Raw genomic sequence first — 18,024 nt, 5'->3', positions numbered from 1 at the left:
TACCCCAAACAGCTGCAGCAATCCTGAGAAAGAAGAACAAAGTAGGTGGGATCTCAATACCAGATTTCAAACTGTATTACAAAGCCACTGTTCTCAAAACAGCCTGGTACTGGCACAAGAACAGACATATAGACCAATGGAATAGAATTGAGAATCCAGATATTGACTCAAACCACTATGCTCAATTAATATTTGACAAAGGAGGAATGAACATACAATGGAGTCAAGACAGTTTCTTCAATAAATGGTGTTGGGAAAATTGGACAGATACATGCAAAAAGAAATGAAACTAGACCACCAACTTAAACCATACACAAAAATAAACTCAAAATGGATAAAGACTTAAACATAAGACGGGAAACCATAAAATTACTAGAGGAATCCACAGGCAGCAAAATTTCAGACATATGCTGAAGCAGTTTCTTCACTGATACCGCTCCTAGGGCAATGGAAACTAAAGAGAAAATAAACAAATGGGACTACATGAAAATAAAAAGCTTCTGCACAGCAAAAGAAACCATCAACAAAACAACAAGAAAGCCCACTGTATGGGAGAACATATTGCCAATATTATCACCAATAAAGGTTTAATCTCCAACATTTATAGGAAACTCATACAACTTAATAAAAGGAAGATAAATGATCCAATGAAAAAATGGGCAACGGACCTAAATAGAAACTTTTCTAAAGAAGACAGAAAGAAGGCCAAGAGACGTATGAAAACATGCTCAAAGGCACTAATTATCCGAGAGATGCAAATCAAAACTACAATGTGGCACCATTTCACACCTGTCAGAATGGCAATCATCAACAAACAACAAGTGCTGGTGAGGATGCGGAGAAAAAGGAAGCCTCGTGCACTGCTGGTGGGAATGTAGACTGGTGCAGCCACTGTGGAGAACTGTATGGAGTTTCCTCAAAAAACTAAAAATGGAATTCCCATTTGATCCAGTAATCCCACTTATAGGCATATATCCCAAGAAACTAGAAACACCAATCAGAAAGGATATATGCACACCTATTTTCATAGCACAATTCACCATAGCTAAGATTTGGAAACAGCCTAAATGCCCATCAGCAGATGAGTGGATTAGAAAACTATGGTACATCTACACAATGGAATACTAAGCTGCTATAAAAAAGAAGGAATTCTTACCATTTGCAGCAGCATGGATGGAACTGGAGAGCATTATACTAAGTGAAAGATGCCAGGCAATGAAAGAAAAATACTACATGATCTCACTATTTATGGAAAATGAAGAACATTATAACCTGATGAACAAAAAGATACAGAGGCAGTAAAGCATCTAACAGACTGTCAAATTACAGCGGGAAGGCTCTGGGAGTGTTGGAAGGGGGCTGGCGGGGGTTGGAAGAGATCAACCAAAGGACTTGTATGCATGCATATAAGCACAACAAATGGACACAAGACACTGGGCCGGGGCGGAATGAGGGCACGCGACATGGGGTAGGAGAGGCTGGGGGAAGGTCAATGGGGAAAAAAAGGAGATATATGTACTACTATGTGTAATACTTTAAACAATAAATAAAATAAAATAAAATAAAATAAAATAAAATAAAATAAACTTAGGGAGTTTACATTAAGGTTGGGAAAATACAGCTTGGGTAAACCCAACATCCTGAGGATGACCATCTTAGTGGTAACTTAGTCAAACCTCGCCTTTTTGTAGTTCACAAGCTCCCTAGAGCCAGTTCTTCTGGGAGGTAATCGATGCTCCAGTCAGGAGAGGGAAGCCATGGGCTTTAAAGAAAAGTGGCCCAAGGTTTTATTTAGAAGAAAAGGGAGAAGACAGCCTGTCAGAAAGTGGGCACTTTCTGCCTCTGTGATTGGTACCCAGAGAGGCCCAGGAGCCTGCGGGATCTCCCAGAAGTCACTTCCTCCTCTGCCCTGAGAATAAAGTTCCTAGACACACACATAGGAAGCAGCCTCAGATTCTGTGACTGGATCTGCTTCCGAGAAGGGAATGCTTGTCTCCTATGGAGGTGAGACAGACTTCAAACCACAGAAGTCCCCCACTGAACACTAGTAAAAATGGCTTCCCTTTCAGTACCTTCTCTCCATCTTTTGGGAAATCAGTGTGAATGAATTCCTCACACCCTGACCAACCGTGGGGCAATGAGAACTCAAGAATAAAACTTTGTTTAACAGAAGAGGAGACAGAGCTGCCACCACAAATTGCCACATAACAAAACTCATCACCCACTAAACTCCTAAGGATGTTATGAAGAATAACAAGAGAGCCCTAGCCAGTTTGGCCCAAAGGATAGGGCGTTGGCCTGCGGACTGAAGGGTCCCGGGTTCGGTTCTGGCCAAGGGCATATGCCTGAGTTGCAGGTTCGATCCCCAGTAAGGGGCGTGCAGGAGGCAGCCAATCAATGATTCTCTCTTATCATTGATGTTTCTATCTCTCCCTCTTCCTTCCTCTCTGAAATCAATAAAGAAATATAGATAGATAGATAGATGATAGATAGATAGATAGATAGATAGATAGATAGATAGATAGATAGATAAAAAAAAAAAAAAAAGAATAACAAGAGAACCGATGTGGATGGCATTGTGGTGGGAGCTCTAGCAAAAATCCATGCATTTGTAAACGAGACAAATAGTGACTATTTAAAACATCATAGGGAAATAATTGATTGTTAAATTATTGAATTATTACAGATTAGACACTGAGCAGAATATGCAGTCCAATCACACTACACCAGCAGTTCTCAAATCTGGGCATGATCAAAACTTGTGAAGATGTAGGGACACAGGTTCCACCCCTGAGGGATTTTGATTTGATAGATGTGTGTATGTGTGTGTGTGTGTGTTTTAATAAGCATTACAGTTGGTTCTGTGGTGGTCTGTGGTCCACGCTTTGGAAATCATTCTCCTAGAAATATAAGAAATGTATTTAATACGTTGAATCAGGAGGTTGTAAAACAAGAACACACATGTTATTATGTTTTTTGAAGCATACCAGGAAGGGGGACTGTGTAAATGAGCCTTCCCGGGTACAGAGTGTCCTCAAATGTCTACTTTGCAGTTGAGATCCCTGGACACTGGAGTGATATGAAGCAGCAGCGTGTCTGTGTGGTTGAGCTACAGCCTGGTCAACCACAATACAGAAAAGTCGCAGATGCCTTCAATCTGACCTGCTCACAATTCAAGATAGAGAAGGTAAGCATTCTGATGACATGGAGTTTCTCAATGGTGGAAATAAGGGGTATCGTGTTCCTGGAATAATACAGTTATATTTACTTTACTTCCTAACATATTTTAACCCAGAATTAGAATATTTCATGGTAATTAGATTTTATATTCTAGATTTTACTTATCTCCCCATAATTCCTGAGACATTAAGACTGAGATTATTGAGTCAGTTATTACAAGACTAGAGGCCTGGTGCACAAAATTTGTGCACTGGGGGGGAGTCCCCCTCAGCCCAGCCTGCACCCTCTCCAATCGGACGTCCCTCTCACAATGTGGGACCACTGGCTCCTAACCGCTCTCCTGACTGCCTGCCTGATTGCCCCTAACTGCCTCTGCCTGCCTACCTGATTGCCCCTAACACCTCTGCCTGCCTGCCTGATCGCCCCTAACTACCTCTGCCTGCCTTCCTGATCATCCCTAACTGCCCTCCCTTGCCGGCTTGATCTTATCCCCAACAACCCTCCCCTGCAGACCTGGCCACCCCCAACTGCCCTCCCCTTCCGGCCTGATCACGCCCCCAACTGCCCTCCCCTGCCAGCCTGATCTTACCCCCAACTGCCTTCTCCTGTTGGCCTAATCGCCCTTACCTGCCTCTGCCTCGGCCCCCACCACCATGGCTTTTGGAAGGAAGTCGGACATCTGGAAGATGGACAATCGACTGGGTCTAATCTTTTATAAGTGTAAATAGATTATATAGGACTAGAGGCCCAGTGCACGAAATTAGTGCATGGGGGCAGGAGGGTGTCCCTCAGCCCAGCCTGCACCCTCTCCAATCTGGGTAGGATCGGGCCTAAACGGGTAGTCGGACATCCCTCTCACAATCCAGGACTGCTATCTCCCAACTGCTCGCCTGCCTGCCTTCCTGATTGCCCCTAACCTCTTCTGCCTGCCAGCATGATCACTCCCTAACCACTCCTATGCCAGCCTGATTGATGTCTAACTGCTCCCCTGCCAGCCTGTTTGCCCCCAACTTCCCTCCTCTGCCAGCCTGGTCACCCCTAACTGCCCTCCCCTGCAGGGTTGATCGCCCACAACTGCCCTCCCTTGCAGGCCTGGTCCCTCCCAACTGCCCTCCCTGCTGGCCTGATCGCCCACAACTGCCCTCCCTTGCAGGCCTGGTCCCTCCCAACTGCCCTCCCCTGCTGGCCATCTTGTAGTGGCCATCTTGTGTCCGCATAGGGGCAGGATTTTTGACCACATGGCGGCAGCCATCTTGTGTGTTGGAGTGATGGTCAATCTGCATATTATTCTTTTATTAGATAGGATAGAGGCCTGGTACATGGGTGGAGGCCAGCTGGTTTGCCTTGAAGGGTGTCCCAAATCAGGGTGGGGGTTCCCTTGGGGCGTGGGGCGGCCTGAGTGAAGGGCCTGTGGTGGTTTGCAGGCCAGCTACGCCCCCTGTTTACCCAAGTGGAGGCCCTGGTATCTGGAATTTATTTACCTTCTACAATTGAAACTTTGTAGTCTAGAGCAGAGCCAAGCCTCCTGCTTGGTCCGTGGCTGGCAGCCATTTCTGTTGGAATTTATGTATCTTCTATAATTGAAACTTTGTAGCCTGGAGTGGAGGCCTGGGCCAGCCAGGTTGTGCGGAAAGCTTTGCTTCCTCCATTGCCAGGGGCAACCCTAGCCTCCCCCTCTTTCCAGCTCCGTGGCTGCCGCCATTTCTGTTTGGATTTGTTTACCTTCTATAATTGAAACTTTGTAGCCTTGAGTGGAGGCTTAGGCCGGCAAGGGCAGGCAGAAAGCTTGTCTTCCTCCATTGCCTGGGAAACCCAAGCCTCCCTCTTGCTCTCTGTGGCTGTAGCCATCTTGGTTGGGTTTATTTGCATACTCGCTCTGATTGGATGGTGGGCGTGGCTTGTGGGTGTAGCAGAGTGATGGTTAATTTGCATATTACTATTTTATCAGGTAAGATAGGATTGCTTAAATGGGGAGGGGAAGAGAAAACATTTTTCAGCAGGAAGAGATACTTTTGGCAGATAAAAATACATAATCCCTATATCTGGACTGATAGCCAGCCATATGCACTATACTGCCAAACCAGTCATTAAAAATTGAACCTCTTTCTTACACCTTACACCAATCAGCTGTTGCCCTTAAAACCCCTCCTCAGCCCCCACCTTAGGTTCTGCCTTCACACTTCACCCAAATTATATTCTGATTGGTCGGTTTGTATGCCAGTCAGTGTCTCTGGGCCTATCTCCGGGCCTCTCTCCCAGCCTTTCTCTGGCCTGATCTGAAGTTGCGGAGCAGCCCTTTACTCTCTCTCTCTCTCCAGCTGTAGTGGCTGTGGATCAGGCCCTTCCTTTCTCTCCAGGCCTTTCTCCAGGCCTGATCCATAGCCGAGGAGGCAGCGACAATGTTGTTAGGCCTCCGCCTGGACCCGGGCCAGAGGCTAAGGACCTCGTCGCACCCACCTTGTCCCGCCCTGCCAAGCCCCCGCCACCCCACCCATTCCCCGCCTCCCTGACTGTCTGGTGACCCGTGTGTCTGTCTGGTCATTTAGGATGTGTTGGGCCCTGGCCTTTTATAATGTAGATGATAGATTACAATATGATATTAGTATACTAAACACATGTATTTTCTTTGTGAAGCAAGCTAATAAAAATTCAAAGATGTAGCTTCAAAGTTGGAGTTGATAAGAAGCAAACCACCACAGAGAGACCAGTGAAGGCTCCTCAGGGTTGGGTTATGTGCCTTTGCCCCACTTTTCACTGGCCAACAGTGCTTCATTCCTAAGTAAACCCACTAGTCCTTTCACTGTTCATCTCGTTTATTTTGGCATCTCCTACTCTTAAATATTAATATTGCTATTTGAAATTTGTTTTCTTTCTTTCCTGCATTCTATGGCAATAATAGGTTGATGTTTTCTTCTTTATTAATTAATTTTCCTTTAATTATCACTGGTATCTGTTTCTCCTCCAAATCCCTCATCCTAGCTTTACCCACAGGGTTTATACTTTGGTCTTCTGTCTCTGCACTTCACCAGGGAATGTTTTTACCTTCATGGATGCAGCTATTATGTCAATGTAAATAGCTCTCAAATCAACATATCACCAACCTGAAACTTTGACTCTAGGTCTAGAACATATTCCCAGTGGACTAAAAGTATCTCCACTTGATTATCTATCTGCTAAATCAATTTCCTAAAAACTTAACTCATGATCTCTAAGTAATTACCTTCCCCTTCCTTCTGTTTTCTGACCTTGGTTCCACGATTCCCTGAGTAAAGCTAGAGATTTTTTTTATTGTCTAAAGTTTTACATATGTCTCCTTTTTTCCCGATTGACCTTCCAAAGCTAGAGATGTTTGAGTTCCTTCTCTTCATCTTTAATAATGATTGTGCCAATAAGGTCTACAATTCCTTTCTTTGCAAACTTTCTTTTACTTTCTATTTGCACTGCCACAACTGCTCTTCAGAACTGGGGACACGCCCCAAACACCCATGTGAGGGGATGCTCTGATGAACTCCAGCTGCTTCTCCCAAGAGATTCGGTCCAATGAGAGTGAACCTGGGACAAGTGCATTTATATGTTAAGTGACTGGAGAGCACCAACGTCTTAGCATCGCTCCAGACGTCAGAGGCCTAGTTCTCAGTCTGGCCTCCCTGAGCTGTGCAGCCAGACTACATTGCTATTCACTTCCCTGGCCTGGAATCCTGGGTTCCTCCATTATGTTGTCACCCTTCTGCTGCCAACTCAAGGGTGCCAGTGCCTTTTGGCCCCAGTTGTGGTACTCTCCCCCATTCTGTTTACTCATGTAGTTAAGCACATAATAATTCAAACAGGTTTGAAATGTCCTAAGAGATATATACCAGAGAGAAACCAAGATAGTGGCAAAGGAGAACGCTGGCACTTGCATCCCCCCACAACCACATCAAAATTACAACTAAAATACAGAACAACCATCATTCAAAACCACCTGAAATCTGGCTGAATGGAAGTCCTACAACTACAGAATTAAAGAAGAAAGCACATTGAGACTGGTAGGAGGGGTGAGGTGCAGAACTGGCTGGTCTGACACCCACGTGTGGCATGCTTTTAATTGGGAGGGAGGGATATCTTGGTTGAGGAGGATTCCCAGGAGGAGCAAGATGACCCAGCCCAGTACCATGTTCCAAGCATGGCCACTTTGGTCTACAGCCAGATTCCCTGCCACCAGGATTCATGCCTCACTCTTCCAATTGGATGAGAGATTCATTTTCATTAATTTCCTTCTTGCCTAGACACTCTAGTGCTTCTCCTGTGGTTAGACCTTGGCTAGGTAAACCAATATCTTAAAAGGACTGAAGAGGAGAGGCAAAGGGACAAAGTGGGGTACACTGCAACAGGAGCAGTAATTTCAGTGAAAGTAAGAAGCAGGAGTTGAGCTGCCTTGGTCGTCCAAGATCCTAAATATTGCTTGCTGCATGTGGTACATAAAAGATGTTAAAAATTAAAACAACTTTTCCCCCAAGGCCTGATTTGTGAAGCACTGGATGTAAAAAGATTTCTGAATGCAGAGAGCTGCCATCTGGCCTTGAATTTGCTGTTTACAGTAATTATTACTTTTAAAAAATAGGATCATGCCCTAGTCAGGTGTCTGAGTTGGTTGGAGTGCCATCTGGAACACCAAATGGTTTTGGGTTTGAATCCTGGTCAGGGAACATACCTAGGTTGTGGGTTTGAGTCTTGTTTGGGCACATATGGGAGGCAATAGATGGATGTTTCTCACATCATTGCCTCTCTCTATCTCTGTCTCTATCTCCATCTCTATCTCTTTCCCCTTCCTCTCTCTAAACATATCCTTGGGTGAGGATTACTCGTAAAAGAAAAAGTAGTGTCCTGGCTGGTTTGGCTCAGTGGATGGAGTGTGGGCCTACCCAGGTTCCATTCTGGTAAAGGGCACATGCTTGGGTTGCGGGCTCAGTCCCCAGAAGGGGGTGTGCAGGAGGAGGCAGACCAATGATTCCCTCTCATCATTGATGTTTCTCTCTCACTCTTCCTTTCCCTTCCTCTCTGAAATCAATAAAAATATTTTTTAAATAAAAATAAGGATCATGTTTCATTTGCTATATCTTGCCACAGGCACTTGGCACAAACAGAATATTTTTCCTTATTGATTTGCAGATTGAGAGAATCCAGAATCCAAGTCTCTGGAAGCAGTACCAGACAAAGAAAAAAACTATGGATGACAAGAATGGCCATATACAAAATGAGAAGCTGCTCTTCCATGGGACAAATGCTGACTCCTTGCCACATATCAATCAACATGGCTTTAACCGCAGTTATGCAGGAAAGAATGGTAAGGAAGTACGTCACGTGGCTGCTCCAAAGGAGGTGTCAGCCATGAGAAGCCAAGCTGGCTCAGGGATCCCGTGGATTGCACTGTGTTCCCTCATGGCTCATGGCCAGGGTACAGCCAGCGTTTCAGGTCAGACTCACTAAGTTTCATCCCAAAGGGACTGACTGGCCCTTTGAGGTGGAGGAATGATTAAAATTAAAAACATACTCACAAAATTTTTTTAAAGAGTCTTTTGAGAGAACTGAACATTATATTAACACTAGAGGCCCAGTGCACGAAATTCGTGCATGGGGGGTGGGGGTCCCCTCAGCCCACTCTGCATGCTCTCCAATCTGGGACCCCTTGGGGGATGTCCTACTGCCAGTTTAGGCCCGATCCCAGGGAAAGGGCCTAAACTGACAGTCGGACATCCCTCTCACAATCTGGGACTGCTGGCTTCTAACTGCTCACCTGCCTGCATGCCTGATCGCCCTCAACTGCCCCCCTTCCCGGTCTAGTTGCCGCACACAGCCTGCTGTTCAGTGGTTTGGTCGTCCCTCACTAACCCCCCTGCCGGCCTTGTCACTCCACACAGCCTGCATTTTGGTTGTCACTGTTAATGTGACAGCATCCCAGACAATTTGCATATTCCTCTATTATTAGTATAGATTATTTGATTGAGTAAATACATCAAATTATAGACAAATTGAAATTCTTAAAAATGTTGTTTTTCTTTTCACAGCTGCGGTATATGGAAAGGGAACCTACTTTGCTGTCCAGGCCCTTTATTCTGCCGATGATACTTACTCCAGACCAGACGCAAATGGGAAAAAGCATGTGTATTATGTGCGTGTGCTTACTGGATTGTACGCACTTGGAAATCGATCATTACTTGTGCCTCCTCCAAAAAATCCTCAAAATCCTCTTGACCTGTATGATACTGTCACAGATAATGTGAGCACTCCAAGTTTATTTGTGGTATTTTATGACTACCAGGCTTACCCAGAATACCTCATTACTTTTAAAACATAACATGTTGGCATCCTTCACTGAAAACATTTATCTACACAAGTGATTTTCAACCTTTTTCATCTCATGGCACACATAAACTAATTACTAAAGTTCTATGACACACCAAAAATATATATTTTGCCGATCTGACAAAAAAAAAAACACACCCGTATAATTTTTATTCATTCACACCAGTAGCTATAGTGTTGGCTATTGTTATTAAAAAATATATTTTTTATTGATTTCAAAGAGGGAGGCAGAGGGGGAGTGTCAGAGAGAGAGAGAGAGAGAGAGAGAGAGAGAGAGAGAGAGAGAGAGAGAGGCATCAATGATGAGAGACAATCATTGATCAGCCTACCTCCTACACACCACACACTGGGGATTGAACCTGCAACCTGGGCATGTACTTTCTCCAGGAATCGAACCACCGTGCCCTCCTGGTTCATAGGTTGATGCTCAGTGATTGAGCCACACCAGCTGGGTGGCTGTTGTCATTTTATAACTTGACAATCTAAGGGAAATGAGGTCAGTGTCCCTGTATTGCATGTTCTAAAAAGTATTGCGGCACACCAGTTGAAAATTGCTGATCTATACTATGTATAACACGATTTAGATTTTTTCGTCTTAACCGCTTATTCAAAGATCAAAGGGTCCTTGTCACTGAAATTAGATTTTCTTCAGCTTTGCTTCCATAACTGCAGCGACCTTTTCTTGAAATCAATAAATTTTAGAATTTAAATTAATTTAGTTACAACTGTGTGTTTATGGACATCAAAGCTGTAGAAGAAGAGAACAGGTTTATATTTCTAGGAAGGGAAGGAAAGCCTTAATCTTAAAAGCCGAGGGCACAGCTATGCAATTTCAGCTGCCACTGAAGGGGACAGCTGTTACCATGTCAGGATGCCATATTACTGTGGGGAGCACAACTTCCTGAATGAGTGGACTGCATTCTTTCCTGGGGCAGAGATGGTGTCTTATTCAATTTATTTTATCCCTGGACTGAGGTGTGAAGTCCAATGGATTTTCCAGAAATGTTTCCTAAACAAATTAAGAGTAAAAATGTCGATCTAGTCAGTTTGGCTCAGTGGATAGAGCATCAGCCTGCAGACCAAAAGGCCCTGGGTTTGATTCAAGTCAAGGGCATGTACCTTGGTTACAGGCTCCTCCCGGGCCCAGGCCCTGGTTGGGTGAGGATTAACAAAAAAACAAACAAATAAACAAAAGGACTGAAAATGTCTAGTCAGACTCCTATCCAAGTAGGAACCACTTCTTCTACATCCTTGACTTATTGTCATGTTGCCTCAAATGGAACAGATTCCATGATAGGGAACTTCGTTTTCATGAGCCAGCCCGTGACAGGGGGACTCCAGCTGGGGCTCTGGGCCTGCAGTGCAGCTGGGCCCTGCACAGCCCAGGGCTGGGGTCTGCCTTGTTGTGTAGATGAATCATGGCCCCTGGAGTTGTGCAGCACAGCAGGCCTGGCCCCAGTTGGTCCTTTCAATATTGAATCCAAATCTGCCTTCTTATAACTCCTCATTGGTGCACATTTTGTCCCAGTGGAAACAGTAGGATAATGCCTGCTACATTTTTAGTGTGAAACCCTCTGTTACGTTAAGATGAAATGAATTCTAAGATTATTGAATGGCACACTTGCTTTGGCAGCCTAGCTTTTGATGATTTAAATCAAATACACACACCAAAGGAATGAAAAGAATGCTAATTTGCTAACTCAGGATCTGTTGGACGTTAAAGGAAAGTTTCTTTTTTAACTTTTCCCTAGGTAAATTTCAGGCTCAAACACTGCTTATTGAGCACTTAGCTTATACCAGATAGTATAATAGATGCTTTCAAATACAGTACTAATTTTATTCCCCAAATAATCATGTGAGGTAAGAATTATATGCCCATTTTAAAGCTGAGGAAACTGATGCTCAGAGTGCAAGCAGCTTCCTTGCCTGAGGTCAGTCATCTAGGTAACGGCCCTCAGAGCCAGCAGAATCAGGTCCCTGTGTCATCAAGACCTCTGTTCTTCTCATGACAGGTCATGGCCTCTAGATGAATGTTACTAATCCAGGAACATCTCAGCTAATCTGCGAACCGCTTTTATATTTCCTTCACTTTTTCCTTCTGGCTCTGGTTTCTATCCTAGTTTTCATTTGAAGCTCTGTAGGCTGAGGTCAGCTGAGGCCAGCAAAGCCTGTGCAGATGGTGCACTCCGACACCAGGGGTCGCTCTTCCCTGACCAAGGGGAACAGCACCTGAGCTTCAAGTAGAGGTAGGTGGTTGAGAGGGCCACAGTGGCTGCTTCATTAACCCGGACAACTTGACATTTCACTTGCTGTTGTTCTTTGTTTTGTAAGGGGATTGGGCACTGGCATCTCAACTAGGGCTTGACCATGAATGTAAGAAATAAAAAAGAAGAGGCCTGCTCTCTATTGCTGTTTCTCCAGTGGTTTGGTTAACTTAGGCCAAGGCTGACCGTCAGGGTGCATTGAATCAAGGTATAATGATCCAGTCAGTAAATGTTAAGTTATCCCCAATCAAGAGAAATATGTCACGTATCTGCTTTTTGAATAAAAGACTTGGAAAATGTCATTTGGTGGTGAACATTTTTATCCTCAAGGGCAGATACAGGAGAGCTTGGTGATGAACACAGGCCACGGCTGAGAAAGACCACAGTTAAATATGACAGCATCAGAGGATCCTCAGAGTAGTAATACTATTCGGCTGAGCCCTGGCAGGGTGGGTCAATGGGTTCGAGTGTCATCCCGAGTACCAAAAGGTTCCCGTTTTGATTCCCAGTCAGGGCACATATTGAGATTGTGGGTTCGATCCTTGGTCAGGGCGCATACAGGATGCAACAGATTGATGTCTTACTTTTATATTGATGTTTCTCTCTCTCTTCCCTCCTCTCTCTCTAAAATAAATAAATAAATAAATAAATAAATATTAAAAATCAATAAAAAGCATATCCTCGGGTGAAGATTGAAACAAAAATAGTCTCCCGGGTGGGGCCACCCGCCCCCGGGTCCGGGCAAGGCCGCGCGCCCCTGGGTCCGGGTGAGGCTGGGTCCCGGGTCCGGGTGAGGCCACCCCCCCTGGGTCCGTGTGAGGCTACGCGCCCCTGGGTCCGGGTGAAGCTGGATCCCGGGTCTGGGTGAGGCTGTGCGCCCCTGGATCCGGGTGAGGCTGGGTCCCGGGTCCGGGTGAGACCGAAACCCTGGGTCTGGGAGAGGCCACGTGCCCCTGGGTCTGGGTGAGGCCACGCGCCCCTGGGTCCGGGTGAGGCCATGCGTCCCTGAGTCCGGGTGAAGCCATGCCCCTGGGTCTGGGCAAGAACAAACCAGAGGGAGTCGGACCTGCATTACCACCATTTGTCCACCATCCAGAGCTGAAAAGTCAGTGCCGACATGTACACATAAGGAACTGGTGGACATTGAAATTGGGTCTCAAAAGAACTGTTGGTCCACAAAGAAACTCACTACAGACTGATTCATTTGCCTGTCAGCATAACTATTATTGCTCGTCTCACATTCGGTTCTTATATTTCTAGTGACACATGATCTCGCTCATCTAGGGGAAATGATGAACAACATAGACTAATGAACAAGAACAGACCCAGAAACAAGGAGGCATCGATCGGACTGTTGGGCCTCAGAGGGAGGGCAGGGGAGGGTGGGAGTAGGGGGGAGAGATCAACCAAAGGACTTGTGTGCATGCATATGAGCCTAACCAATGGTTAAGGACAACAGGGGGGTGGGGGCCTGTGTGGGGAGGGGTGTGGGATGGGAATGGGGGGATGAGGACAAATATGTGACACCTTAATCAATAAAGAAACTTTTAAAAACAAAATAAAATAAATAATAAACATGGAGGGACTGAAAATTTTATAAAACACTCACTAATTCTTACCATTCTTACTAACCAACATATTGTATGCATCAACAAATCAGATTAACATTATTTATGCAACAATAATTTTAATAATTAGTTTAAAACCAAGGTGCTAAAAAGCATGTGTTAATGTGTTTTTCATCCTAGGAAGAGTGTGTTGATTGAGGTAAAAACCAAAGTAATCTCTTTTGAAAGATGGGCAGTGTGGAAAACCCATAATCACCTGATTAAAGCAAATGTATGTGGGAGTTTTCAAGTTTAATAACTCAATTTGACAAGATATATCAATATTTTGAGTATACAATATATAATGTAATTTTTCTTGTCACCAAAAGTAAATAAATGAATGAATATATTTTTTAATTGATTTGGAGAGACTAGTAAAATCGAAAATCCATTGCTCTCTGTATTATTACTGTAATGGTTCTGTTATTCAACAAATATTTTTTAAGCTCTGCTCTATTCCAGTCAGGGTACTTAAATCATGTTGATCATCTTATGATGCAAAAAGCAGAGTTTTCTCTCACATTATGGAGTTTGTAATCTCATGAGCCTGGGAGACTGACCTTAAATAATCACACAAATAAAGAGTATAACTATGAAAAGGAGAGGCACCTGGTGCAAAAAATAAAAATTCCACACACATTTGGGAGACTTTTTCTCCTCTGAAACTGAGTCAAAACTTCCCTGATGGAGGAAAGGAATACAAGGATGTCATAGGAAAAAGAGAAGCAGTGTGGTGGGGTGCTGAGTGAGGAACTGCATGGTGCGTGCAAAAGGGGTCTCGATCCGGATCTGTAGGCAGAGGCCAAAACTGAAGGGCCAAGTTTGAAGGTCCCAGCTAAGGCCCTGTTCAAGATGTTTGACTTTATCCTGAGAGTAATTGGAAGCTGTTTAAAGATCTTAAGTAGAAAGGCTAACATGATTACATTTGTGATTTGAAAAGGTCACTCTTCTCCCAGTGTGGAGAATGGATTTTGTAGCCTTCAAGAGGACAGTTTGGAGGAGATGAGACTTGGAGAGTCATGAATGGATTTGAGATTTGAACAAATTTTATGTAATAGAAACAAAGTTTTTTTGTTTTGTTTTTTTTTAAAAAAGAAACAAAAAGAGTCTCTCTTTAAAAACAAAAATCGGCTAAAAATTACAGGAAGGGCACAGCGCAGGTTTAGTTCAGTAAACCTGAAGGGCAAACTGACCCCAGCAAGGGGCCCCCGCTGCAAGAAGCCCACCTTGAGCCTGAGATAGGTCACAGTGGCCAACTCCTGGTCAGAGGTTTTTGGTATTTAAGTCACCTGGGGTGTCTGCTGAGACTGTAAATCCTGGCCCATCCCAAAGGAGTCAGATTCTGTAGCTGTAGAGGGCGCCCAGAAATCTGCATTTTCAGCAAGCACCTCAAATGCTTCTGAAACCCCGGGTTCCCACAGCCACTTAGGACTTCCATGGGCCCAGGCACTTTAGCCTTTGTGGGCCTCTTACTCTATTAAGGATTAAAACTTGTACGTTGCAACTGCATTGACATAAACATGAATGTAATCGAGGATGGATTATATTCTTTTTTATTTTTAAAGAAACTAAACATTTTTGTGGGCTCCTAAAAGCTCAGAGACCCTAGCACTGTGCCTACTGTATAGGTCAGCCCTACTGTGACTTTAGGCACAGGATGAGCTTGTATTCCTTAAGGAAGACAAATGCATAAATGATGCCACATAATTAATATAGTATAGTATAATAGAGGAATTTTCAAAAAGAAAAAAACTAAGAAGTTTCAGTCACTTTAAGAATTTTTGGAAAAGATGGCGACCGGTAGGAAGGTAGGGAGAGAGAGAGTGTGAGTGAGGAACCCATAGAGAAGAGTGTAGACGTGTGTGTGTGTGTGTGTGTGTGTGAGCTAGGGTCAGTTAGACTCTGCAGGCCTTCCAAGGGGCTGCCTAACCGGGCATTCCTAGACAGCAGAGCCCCGCGCACAAAGCAGACACATCTCCGCGGCTGTTGCGGACGCGGAGACCACGCCATCTTGAGAAACAGAGCTGCCTGAGACTCGGATCCTGGCTTCTGACACAAACCAGGACCCTGCAGCCACTGGGGACAGAGAACTGCTATCACAGCTTCAGACCAACAAACAACAAGAATCCAGACGTCCCGGCAGAATTCCGTGAGTCAAAGAGCCTACCCCCTCCCCGCAGGCGCGCAGACAGCGCCATTTTAACTGATAGATCCGCCTCTCGCCCAGGCCGCAGAGCTTTGCGCAGGGACTCGCTCCCCCTCAGGGAATTTGGCTCACGCGTGAGCGCACAGGAGAGAATCAGCTCCCTGTTGGGGAAATCTGTCAGTGCGCACAGAGGGCTCCCCTTCGGAGAATTTGGGGGAATTTGGCTTGCGGGTCACAGCTCTCCCTTCAGGGAATCTTAGTGCTTGCACAGAGGGGCTTTCCCTTTGGGGAATTTGGCACACAGGACAGACTCCGCCCCCCTTCCGGGACTCCGGTAGAGTGCACAGAGCCAGCTCACCTTCAGGAAATCAAGAGTGTGCGCCCTAGCCGGTTTGGCTCAGTAGAGAGAGCACACACAGGTCGCAGCTCCACTTCAGGGAATTTGGCACGCCGGACACAGCTGCCTGGGATCCCTGACTCACAGCACATTCACACTAAGAGCCAGCGACCCCAATTGTTGGTGCATGCACACATAGGGACCCTGAGTCTCAACGAGAAACCGCACAAGGCAACAGAGACTCTGACACTCGAGTCTTGGTGCAGACACAGGGAAACTCTGACTCCTGGCACATGCTAAGGATCTCATTTTCGGCACATACCAACAGTGTGGTGCAGACAGGGCCCCTGAATCTAAGTGTGCACACGAGACCACACGGAACACTGGGGACACTGACTCTGGGCAAGTCTGGTTCCCACCAACCAAAGGCAGCCACACGTCCTAGTGTCAGAGCACTTCAGTAAAACTCGGGTGGAGTGAAGTCCCCACAGCACACGGCCCAAGTCCACGCAAACGGAAGCTTGAGCTTTCTGGTGATAGCCAGAATGGGGAAACGAAATAACTCACAGAGGAAAGAAAATGTGGAGTCACCAAGAAAGGAAATCAGTGAAACTGAAGCTTGCAACATGACCGAAAAGGAGTTTAGAGTAATGGTCGTGGAATTTATACATCGGATGGATGAGAAAATAAACAACTTATGCAAGAATCAGGAAGAAATGAAAAGTGATATAGCTACAATCAAAAACACCATGGAAAGTTTCAACAGTAGACTACAAGAAGCAGAGGACCGAATTAGTGAGTTAGAAGATCAGGTACAGAAACAAGCTCAATCTCAACAGCAATTGGAGAAAAAAATTAAAAAGCAGGAGGAAAGCCTAAGGGAGCTTCGGGACAACATGAAACGAAGTAACATGCGTATAATAGGGCTGCCAGAAGGACAAGAAGAGCAGCAGGGATTAGAAAATCTATTTGAAGAAATAATGACAGAAAACTTCCCGGATATGGGAAAGATAAAAGTTACGCAAGTACAGAGAGTCCCAAGCAGGATCAACCCCAAAAGACCCACACCAAGACATGTCATAATTTCAATGGCAAATATAAATGATAAAGAGAGAATCTTAAAGGTGGCAAGAGAGAGACAGAGAGTTACCTACAAAGGAACACCCATCAGATTGTCAAATGATTACTCAACAGAAACACAACAAGCTAGAAGTGAATGGACGGAGGTATACAAAGTGTTGCAAAGCAAAGGACTGAATCCAAGAATACTATATCCAGCAAGACTATCAATCAAAATTGAAGGGGAAATCAGGAGCTTTGCAGATAAAAAAAGGCTTAAGGAGTTTATCACCACCAAACCAGCAATGCAAGAATTGCTAAAGGGAATACTGTAAAAAGAAGAAATAAACAGGTAAGAAGGAATATAGACACAAAAATAGATATGACCACAAACAAATACCTTTCAGTAATATCTTTAAATGTAAATGGACTAAATGCTCCAATCAAAAGATATCGAGTAGCTGAATGGATAAAAAAACATGACCCATATATATGCTGTCTACAAGAGACCCACCTCAGAACAAGAGACTCACACAGATTGAAAGTGAAGGGATGGAAAAATATCTTTCAGGCAAATGGAAATGAAAAAAAAGCTGGGGTAGCAATACTTATATCTGACAAAATAGACCTCAAAGTAAATGCCATAACAAGAGATAAAGAAGGCCACTTCATAATACTAAAGGGAGAAATCCAACAAGAAGAAATAATTCTGGTAAACATATACGCTCCCAATATAGGAGCACCCAAATACATAAAAAAACTTCTGGAAGATTTCAAGGGAGAGATTAATAGCAATACAATCATAGTAGGAGACTTTAATACCCCACTATCACCACTGGATAAATCCTCTAAACAAAAAATCAGCAAAGAAACAGCAATCCTAAATGAATCACTAGACCAGATGGAATTAATTGACATCTTTAGAACATTTCAACCCCAAAGCCACAGAATATACATTCTTCTCAAGTGCACATGGGTCATTTTCAAAGATAGACCATATGCTGGGTCACAGGCAAAGTCTCTTCAAATTCAAGAAGATAGAAATTATATCAAGCGTCTTCTCAGATCACAGTGGCATAAAACTGGAAA

The 18,024-nt window shown here is 44.5% G+C and overlaps 1 protein-coding gene across 1 annotated transcript in view; it reads left to right on the top strand.

Annotated features, from left to right (window-relative positions):
* The window catches only part of LOC114229872 (protein mono-ADP-ribosyltransferase PARP14-like), a 41,818-nt gene extending 32,304 nt beyond the window's left edge, over nucleotides 1-9,514 (top strand). The window contains exons 10-12 of the mRNA XM_054709676.1: nucleotides 3,054-3,187; nucleotides 8,329-8,503; nucleotides 9,225-9,514. Coding sequence (XP_054565651.1) covers nucleotides 3,054-3,187; nucleotides 8,329-8,503; nucleotides 9,225-9,514 — 599 coding nt within the window. The remainder of the gene's footprint in view (nucleotides 1-3,053; nucleotides 3,188-8,328; nucleotides 8,504-9,224) is intronic.
* Nucleotides 9,515-18,024: the final 8,510 nt, after the last annotated feature.

Source organism: Eptesicus fuscus, chromosome 3 (assembly GCF_027574615.1).
Source record: "Eptesicus fuscus isolate TK198812 chromosome 3, DD_ASM_mEF_20220401, whole genome shotgun sequence".
Taxonomy (NCBI): Eukaryota; Metazoa; Chordata; class Mammalia; order Chiroptera; family Vespertilionidae; genus Eptesicus; species Eptesicus fuscus.
The sequence above is the reverse complement of the archived record's forward strand: the minus strand, read 5'-3'. Positions and strand labels throughout refer to the sequence as shown.